Source organism: Nicotiana sylvestris, chromosome 3 (genome assembly GCF_000393655.2).
Source record: "Nicotiana sylvestris chromosome 3, ASM39365v2, whole genome shotgun sequence".
NCBI lineage: Eukaryota > Viridiplantae > Streptophyta > Magnoliopsida > Solanales > Solanaceae > Nicotiana > Nicotiana sylvestris.
Window position 1 is genome coordinate 72,792,393 of NC_091059.1, and position 10,224 is coordinate 72,802,616.

The 10,224-nt window shown below is 43.0% G+C and overlaps 1 protein-coding gene across 1 annotated transcript; it reads right to left on the bottom strand.

The window, feature by feature from the left end:
* Positions 1 to 9,101: 9,101 nt before the first annotated feature.
* On the bottom strand, positions 9,102 to 9,710 carry LOC138887523 (uncharacterized). The gene is made up of 2 exons (XM_070169283.1): positions 9,508 to 9,710; positions 9,102 to 9,342 (listed from the first exon to the last, which is right to left on the bottom strand). The coding sequence occupies exons 1-2, from the start codon at positions 9,708 to 9,710 to the stop codon at positions 9,102 to 9,104; spliced, it is 444 nt and encodes a 147-aa protein (XP_070025384.1).
* Between the last annotated feature and the right edge of the window lie 514 nt (positions 9,711 to 10,224).

A 10,224-nucleotide genomic window follows, 5' to 3' on the forward strand; every position in this document is an offset into this window, starting at 1 on the left:
CATCGCCAGCACATTCCACACTATGGTATAACCCTCTCCCTTTTCATTTCATATTTCATACTAACCCTTGTGCAGGCGCCCGACCGAAACAGTCAGAGCGCTAACACAGCTCGAAGACCTTAAGGTTATAAAGCATCTGTTGCACTCTTTTTCTTCTATCGAGTTTTTATCCCGACAAGGGTTTTTACCGGCAAGGTTTTTAACAAGGAAACATCTACATGCTACCTAAGGAAGACTCGACAAGTATTCCAGGATTCTTTTGCAATAAACCCTGAATACTGGAGGGCATCCCCCTGTGGTCCCATTAGTAAAATGATGTATTGGGCCAAACGGTCGAACAAACCGTGCCTATATAGTCGGTCCCCCGACAACGAAACTATGTATATTTGTGTCAAGAAATCAAAGAATACCTTTTGTTAAAGCATCTCGCACTCCAAAAGAAGCTCGGAACCTCCGCGAAAACTACTTCTCTACCGAAAACATTCCGAATACTCGGGGACTGGCATCAACAATTCAACACCTGAATGATCTCCGGGTCGGGACTCCAAAATCGTAAGCCCTCAGATGAGGCAACATGAAAATCGTGAAACATCTCTAATACGGAAAGTACCACGAATACTCAGGGACTAGCGTCAAAATCTCAAAAAAAACACGACCTCATGGTCGGGATCTACAAAATTGTAAGCCCTCGACGAGGCAATACAATGTTTGCAAATAATGGCTCCCGAGTCAAGAAATCCTCGACGACTCGAGGACTTCCGTCAAGAACCATCCCCATGAACTTATGAAAACTAGGCCACCCCGAGCGGGTAGACTCGGTCTGGTAAGACCTACATAAGGCAACAACTATATCTGTAAGACCTACCCGAGGCCATAAGACCCCGAGGGGGCAAACTCGGTCTTGTAAGACCTACATAAGGAAACAACTATATCTGTAAGACCTCAAGCAAGGCATGAACCACATTTGTACCAAGTGACAATATTTGAAAGACCTCAAGCAAGGCATGAACAATACTTGTACCAAGTATCCAAAACTGTAAGACCTCAATGGCATGTAAAAACCGCAAGACCTCAACAGCATGTAAAACTTGTAAGACCTCCCTAAAGGTATAGACCCGATCCCAAAGTTCTGGCTATATATTGAACTTGTAAGACCCAAAAAAGGCATACCCTCGATATAGATGCCGAAACTACCTCATTCGGGACTCAAAGTCTCCGGCCGAACACAAATAACTTCGGTCATACGACTGTACAAGCCGGTCTAATGCGACTTAGGGATGCCCGACCGTCGCTACAAAAACACAAGCCATTACTATGAATCTACTTCGAAAAGAACTGGTTAAACAAGCTACCATCAGCATAGGCAAAAGTGCTTCGACCATGTCAGCTCCAAATCACAAGCTTCGAGCTACTCAGCCTCCGAGACAAACCTCTCGAGGTGTTCGAACATCGTCGCAAGTTACCCGAAATCGAGGTTCTTCCCAAACCGACGACGGGTCAGGAAAAGATTACTTCAAAAAGTCCTTAACGAGAGGAAAATAAAGCCAATAAAAAGTCGCTTCGACCCAAGGCGTAAGAGCCATTGTCTCCAGCCTAATGAGCATCAGGGCCACACACATAAATGGTCGCATCGACCAAGCACATAAGAGCCACTATCGCTAGACTAAAATCTGAAAACTTGAGGGTCAAATAGAGCTGGAGTCGTAACCCGATTCGGAGACTGGATCCAAAATAGTTAACCAAATATTCCTAAGGGAAAAAGTGTAAGAGCTATTGCCTCCAACTCACATACACTAAAAGGTCGCATCGACCAAAAGCATAAGAGCCATTGTCGCCAGCTCACATACACTAAAAGGTTGCATCGACCAAAAGAGTAAGAGCCGTTGTCGCCAGCTCACACACACTAAAAGGCCGCATCGAACAAGAGCATAAGAGCCACTACCGCCAGCCTAAATTGTGGCCACTTAAAGGGCAAATAAGCTCGAGTCGATGCCCGACTCGGGGACTGAGCCCCAAACGGTTGGCCTAAATATGCCTAAGAGCAAAAGTGCATAAGAGCCCATGGGCCAGTCTAATGAGCCCCAGGGCCATATCATGATTATAAGGATTCCTACCAACTCAAAAAGACCAGTCCACCTGGCCAAATTCAAGATAGAAAAGATATACAAAAGAAATAAAGCTGTAAGGTTTTCTTTCATACACATATGCGAAAAAGCGCAATTTCTGTCTACAAACATGCTACATATAGATGACAAAATATATACTCCCCCCCCCGAGGGCTACGGCCTGCCGGCCACATCTTCGCTTTCTTCAGCATTCGGCAAAAGCAACCGAGCATCACGCTCATCCGCCCTTGCTAGCGCCAATTCCTCCGAGAGGACGAAGCCCCTAGAACAGATCTCCTCGAGGGTCCTTCTTTGAGACTTGCAACGAGCATATTCTTCAATCCTTCCTTCACGGTTGAGGTTCCTTCTATGCTCAGCTTGAGCATTGGCATCATCCTTTGAATAGATCGCCATCTCAGGGTCAGCTTTAGTACGACCCACTACAACTCCAACCCAGGCATCAACGACCTCAGCCCTGACCTTCAAAAGCTTGGACTCAAGCTTCACAATCATTTCTATCTGAACCAAAGCATTATCACAAGCTAAGCAAAGTGGAGCTTCAAAATCAGGAACTTTAGCCAGGGCATCCTTCCCCTCTAAAGCCTAAGCCTCCACCCGAGCTTTTAGCTCATCAAGCTCACGGCTGGCCCGGCCAACTTCATCTTGAAGGCGCTCTAGGGCCTCCATCTTTTTCTACAACCGAAATAAACTAAGCGTTAACCTCAAGAACTAGGAGGCGGAATGCATGCTCACCTAGGACAGAAATTTACCTGATCCTTCAGGTGGTTCTCATAATTCAAGCTCCAGCCCAACTCGTACTACAAGTGTACCAGCTCTACTTCCTTTTCATCACAAAGGAGCCTAAGGTATCTCTCCTCATCCAGAGCTTTCTGTAGCCTGGCTTCACAACGAAGCATCCCGGACCTACGCTTGTCGAATGCCTGCAAAAGAAAACCCAACAAGGAAGGAAAGGCGCGAAGTGCGAAAGACCTATACCGAAACTCACCACAAAGTGAAGCCGCTGGGCTTCCTTGAAGGCCGAGTGCACACCTACCAACACAGTCCCTTCAGCCACTAAAACATTCGACTCTGGTTGAAACACAATCGCTTGGTGTGTGCGACCCTGATTTTCTAGTATCTCCCAAAGTACTATTGACGGAAAAAGAAGGCGACAGCAACGGAGAAACCCTTTTCTAGAACTAGGAACCGCGGATACGGCAGGCTCGAACAATGCTTCCGCTCTGAAGCCCCGGTCGTATTCCGCCTTACTTTGAGTGCCATCTCCCTGTGAGAGCATCTCTCGCTTATTGTTGTCGTTCTTCAGCCTAGGAGTTGTCAATCCTTCTCCCTCTCCAGAGGAGTGCGGCCTCGCCTCGAAAGGCTCTTCAATGCCTACAACAAAAAGATTAATACACATAAAGGGAAAATGCTTCTCCATATGAAAGAAGGGAAAGGTAAGTATATCACAACACTCGCCATGATGTTTCATTTCCCATCGTCCTCGGGATACAACTCGCCACTTGCGCTCATCATAGGTCGAGTGGGTCGCTAACTTTCCGACCCAATCCGGCAAATCAGGAACGTTGTACGGTGCCCATGAAATAGCTGCGGGAAAAAAGAAAAGAAGGCACGATTACGAAAACAGGCTTTCGTCGAAGACAAAATTGATAAGTCACGAAATTCACCACTTACGTGTATAGTTCCATTCCTCAGAGAATGGCATAAGCTCCACGAGGATAATGTCAGCGGTCCGCACTCGGACAAAACGACTCATCCAATCCCGGCCTTCATCTTCCTCATCATCAACAACAAAAAGCGTGGTCGATCAGCATTGCAAGGTCAGTAGACCTCGATAGTGGGAGGGTCGGTGCATCTTGATACGATGACTAAGAGTAAAATTAAGCCCCTCCTTCTCCGTGAAAAATCTCATCATCAGCACTGTTCTCCAATATGACGGATGGATCTGCGCCAAGGTAACCCGATACTCTAGGCAGAAGTCGAGCACAACCCTATCGAGGGAGCACAATGTGAAAGGATATGCATACACATTCAAGAACCCATCAGCACGATGCGTGATGCCCTCACCCGAATGCAGTATCTATAGCACTACCTTTTCCCCCCACCCGTAGTCTTTCCTCACTAACTCAAGGTTCTCCTCTTCTATCAAAGAAGTAACCTTCAAGGTAAACTCTCATTGATCCTGAATGTTGGGGGCGGAACTCTCCACTCTTTGCCGGATAGACCCCGATGTAGCAGTCATGGCTATGACAAGATTGGAGAGCAAAAGCAGGAATCTGTGTAAGCACGTTAGTGCAAAAATAACGAAAAGTTTGATGTGGAAAGAGAAGGGCAACTACTTAAAATGGTGGGATTTCCACAAAGTAAAAATGTCCTTGTATAGATATGGAAAAAACGGTGACGATCTGCTTGCTTCCAAGCAGGTCAAAAGCACCATCTCCAGTCCTGAGGTGGTACCCGACCTCGAGCACCTCCATCAGAACAAGGCTAGGCTCCACGAAGCCAATAACACCTTTCCCAGTCCTAAGGTGGTACCCGACCTCAAGGACCTCCATCAGAACAAGGCTATGCTCTAGGAAGCCTATAACACCTCCACCGGTTCTGAGGTGGTACCCGATCTCAAGGACTTACATCAAATAGAAGTTAGACTTTAAGAAGCCAACGACACCATCGCCAGTCCTGAGGTGGTACCCGACCTCGAGGACCTTTATCAAATAGATGTTAGGCTTTAAGAAGCGAACGACATCATTGTCAGTCCCGAGGTGGAACCCTATCTCGAGGTCCTCCATAAAACAGAAGTTAGGCTTTAAGAAGCCAACAACATCATTGCCAGTCTCGAGGTGGTACCCGACCTCGAGGAACTCCATCAAAAAGAAGTTAGGCTCTGAAAGGCCAACAACATCATCGCCAGTCCCGAGGTGTTACCCGATTTTGAGGACCTTCACCAGGAAGAAGTTAGGCTACAAGAAGAATAAGCACCTCAAGCTCCATCCAAAAGGTTTCGACCTCAGGATAACATCTAAAATCGGGAATTCCCTCATCCGGGACCTATCTACAACACCTTAAGGTTACATACATTAAGTTCAAGGCAAGTCTCCAAATACCCGAGTCAATCCTCACTCGGGGACTGCTCTTGAGGTTTGGCCCGAGGAACTGCAATGGATTCTACGGGAAGCTGTTTTATCAATCGAAGGCCAGAAAGAATACTCGCACCTGGATTTGATATTGGAAATAGCAGACAGAGTCATGCATTCAGAGTCTCCCAAACATAAAAGAAAATAGCAAGCATCGAGGACAAATTGAAGAAATATCTTTGTATTCATGAACATCCAATTACAAAACTCCATGAGGAGTCCTTACGTTTGATTATAAAAGCCCACGAGGGGTCCTTACACAGAAATAAAGAAGCGAGAGGGTACATATGTAGTGAAAGTCTAGAACCTAGTCTACCTCCTCTAGGTTTCCAGCTCAATCCCACGGAGAAATATCTCCAAAGGAAAAAATGAAGAAGAGGAAAGCGGGAAGACAAAGAAGAGGAAGGTGATGCAGAAGAGGAAGAAAAAAAGACATAGCCCGCCGAAGCCATAGGTTGAAGATTCGGTGGGCCTCAACCCTACTCGCACGTCCGCTTCGAGTCCACCTTCCGAGACATCATGTCGTGCGAGCTTAACGATCGGTTGGGCCATTTTATCCCTTGGGAAAAAACCTGAGGGATGAAGTGCCACACCAGGTCGGGGTAGGAGAGTGAGCAGCAGTATATAGTCCGAACACTCTCCCGAGCAGTGGTGCAGAGTCCAGATGTCCTCCTAAGTCGGAATAGGCCGACCCCCTTTGTCTCGTCACGGCGTGGCTGATAAGAACGCCGCCATAAGACCTTAAGGCAAGAGACCCCAAACATGGTGGGTAGTAATGGAGAAAGATAATGAGAATGAGAGGAAAGGGATGGCAATATGTTGAAAAACACTAGGGTAAAAAGATACTATGGAGAGTCCCCATTTATAGGGGATGATAATATGACCAACAATGCCATCAATGCCTTTGAAAGACGGATCGACAGGCACAATCAATGCACCATCTTAAACTGGATCGACGTCGATATGGTCACCTTGAAGAATGGGAATCGGCAACACATTGAATGACACAGAAAAGACAAGTCTATGGGATGTACCAGTTATCGTGAAGTTTACATCATAAGTATGATATCTTCAGCATGACATCATTGCAGGAAGTCCGAAGAGTTGGATGTCAAAATAGTTTCTTATCACTCCTTTCTAAGAAATGCGGGGACTATCTGTATACGGTGAAATTAGAGGGTCCAATTTCTCATTATCAAAGCACCTCGGAAGACCAACTCGAAGTCTCGAGGCTGCAAGGTTATGATCGAGTCTCCTCCCTCGGGGCTCGTCAACACTCGACCTTGGGATAATGTTGACCACGACCACGGTAGAAATAGGGAGTTCCTAAGGCACGTGGCTAGGACTGACAAATCCTAGAAGGCTACTCTATGACCCAAATCAGGGTGTCATCTAGTTGTCACATCTCCGTACCTTTGTAATTAATGCTTGTTGTACTATGGTGGGATTCCCCTCCTATATAAAGGGGATCCTTTCCACTTTGTAGGGGTCAGTTGCTTCAACTATTCCACACGATATGTACAAGAACATTATATTTGCTCTCTAACACATTCTCTCGATATTGTTGCTTTCATTTATCTTCATATTTGTTCATCATTTATTGCTTATCATTAGCCATAAAGAGCCTTCGTTGATTATTTTATAATTGTTAGCCCTACACCAATTACCCTTGATAGTTCATAGCCGAGCCTCGGGATCGACTTCGAGGCTCTGAATCAAAGGACTCAAGGCCCCGAGTAACTGACCTATTGGGTTTGATTATAGCTCTCTCCTTAACTTTATTTCGTCTCTAATTCTCATATACTTAGCATCAACTGCTTAACAAACTAGTATAAAAATAGATCACGTATTTTTAGAGTTTCATCAACAAATTTAATTGTTATTACCATTTTCACGGTAAACATAGTGCAAAACACTAGCCATTAAATCTTAAACTCAATTAAAGTGTAGTAAATTAGAGTGCAATAAGCGGCTAAAATACGAGATTATAGCCTACCATCAACACCCCACACTTAAACCATTGCTCGTCCTCGAGCAATCAAACCACACTTTATATAGACACAACCTTATTAAACAACTTGCCTAACTCATCATACCAAGAATATTTAAAATAAGACTAAGCACAATAGTGTAACATTTTCACCTCAAGATTTGACTCACAAGTACCACGCATCATTTACAATTCACTCACTTACTCAAACATAGAGATCAACGTCAGTTCCTTTCCTTCATGAATAAAGTGCCCTTAAACAACAAAAGAGAGTAGTTCCACACATAATAAAATTTAAGAAGAATTAGCAACTTACGATAGAAAGAATTCATGCACTCTCAGAAATAACATTCATATGCCACAAAAGATGAACAATAGGCTTGCCCGTAGTGTACTACTCTACTAATCGAGTTCATTCAGTCAAGGATCAAGTAGAACTTTATATTGGTTGTAATGTAAGCTACGTGATGGGTAGAATATATTTAGATATAAGAGTGACTACACCTCCCTAAGCACTTTAATACATACACTTTAACATTGAAAACCCCACACTTATGTTAAACCATGACTCCACCTTCATTACAATACACATTAACTCCATACTTCGTTAAAAATAATTACATCATGAGTTACCACTTATCAACGAATATTTGCACACGATACAACTATTTTTTCTCCTTTTTTTACTTTTTCAATTCAAGTGGCTCTTACTTCTTCAAAATAGTGCACCTTTCTACTTATTTCATTAGTTCCATTCAAAAGCCAAACGAATAACCCCACACTTCAAATTTTTTAAAGTTCATAACAAATTCAAGTGCACACGAGAGGCAACAAGTTCAAATAGATGATAAGTTCAAACAAATGGGTAAGGCTTGTAATGTGGTTGCCAAAGAAACAAGATTACAGGCTCAAAGGGGTTAACTAAGATACATCACAATTAGATGGGTGAAATATAAAACTGGCTTAACAAAGAAATGTCTATATCACTTCGAAGACTGAACAAAACTATTATTTCGCTTTGCAAACACACGGGGCAAATTCCAGACATCAAATGCAATGCACAGAGTAACACAAAAACCTCACACACCTGGCACATAACTAACTCAAGATTGGACTCATCAAGACACTCTAATCAAAGTAGTTAAGCAAAGTCAAGATCATACAAATTAAGCTACTTATGCAAGATCCTAAACGTCACAACAAAAGCACTCACTATTCTCAAGGCATAACCAAGTCACGAGATATTGCTTCAATATCAAATCATAGCATGAGGTTTCCTACTCCTAACAAAAAATAAAAACTAACTACGCCCGGTTCAAACAAAACCTTTGGAAAAGAACCGCGGCACAAAAAAACCAAGGGGGAATTATTACACTACCTACAAAATAAAATCCTTTTATCTTTTTTCTTTCGACATAAATCCCTCAAGAAACCTGTCGATATGATATCCATCTTTGGGAAAAATCGAAAATTTTAAAATTTTTATGCTTTTTTTTCAAATGTTTTCTCTATGTTTCACTACTAAAATATACAAACAAAAACTAAACTAAGCAGAAGTAAACTAAAACTACAATACATACAACATACACATATCCCCCACCCCACACTTTAAGTTGTGGTATGTCCCCATGACGCACAATTAAAAATTATAAGATAGAGGAAACTTCCCTAAATATCTAATCGGAGTCCGAATCAATGTCGAGCTCCATTCCACACACCCGAGCTAGTGCACACATCCATGCAGACAGCTTCTTCTTAGCGTTCTTGGGGTACACCCCACACTTTTCTTTTTCATTCATTAGGGCCTTCTACCTTCACCTTCCACTCAACACTTGCAGTCGGCTTCTACTTTTTTCAATCCTTTTCTACAGTCATCTCAAATGTCACTGTCTCCTCGCCCACTCTAAGCATGAGATTTCTCTCGTGTATGTCTAATATTGCTCTACCAATTTCTAAGAACGTTCTTCCTAGGATGAGGGATATCTCCTTATTCTCCTCCATCTTCACCACTGTAAAGTCTACAGGAAATATGAACTTATCCACCCGAACTAACACCTCTTCCACTATCCCTTCAAGTGTTATTTTGATCTGCTTGCTGCAATGATATTGGTGCAGACCTTATCTCCCCAATCTCATTCTCTAGTTTCATGTAAATAGACAAAGGCATTAGATTAATTGAGGCACTAGAATCACATAAAGATTTATAAAAGTTAAGACTGCCTAAAGAGCAAGGTATGGTAAAACTCCCTAGTCTTCACACTTTTGTAGGAGTTTATCTTGAAAGATTGCACTGTAATGCTCTATGACCTTGACCACTAGCATCTCTTCTATCTTCCTCTTATTTGTAATAATATCCTTCAAGAACTTTGCATAAGCTGGTATTTGTGAGATAACTTCAGTGAATGGAAGGTTTACATTAACATGTCTCAGCATCTCTAAAAATCTCTCCAACTGCTTGTCCATCTTTTCTCAATAGAGCTTTTGCGGGAAAGGTAGATCAGGTATATGCTCGCTCACATTTTGTTCCTCCTGTCTTGAAGTCATTTCCTTCTTCTTTTTGTCAGCTACCTTCTTGTCTTTCTTTTTCTTATCATATTAAATTTTCAGCTGCTCCCCACTTTCTTTTTTAGGTGTTACCTCGTTTTGGACTGAATTGGGTTCTTTCAACACTTGCCCGCTTCTCTAAGTCATAGCATTCACCATTTATTTGTGATTCTTCTCAATATCAGTTGGCAGAATACCTGGGATTCTCTCAGACAATATAATTGTAATTTGTCCCACTTGTCTCTTCAAGTTACGAAAACCTGTCCCAAGTTCTTTCATAGCTACACCATGATCATCTAGAATGTCATCTGTCTTGAGAATAAATGACTTTATCAGATCTTCTGACCTAGACTGAATTGGTTGTTGAGGCTGAAACTGCAGCCTCTGCTGATTCTGGAAGCCTGGGGCTCCTTGTCCCTCAAATCTAGGTTGT

Excerpts from the sequence above, each read along its gene's own strand:
- LOC138887523 (XM_070169283.1), bottom strand. The coding sequence starts at position 9,710 with ATGGACAAGCAGTTGGAGAGATTTTTAGAGATGCTGAGACATGTTAAT. Across the intron at positions 9,343-9,507 it reads CAAGATAAACTCCTACAAAA|CAAGCAGATCAAAATAACAC; the intron begins GTGTGAAGACTA and ends ATATCATTGCAG.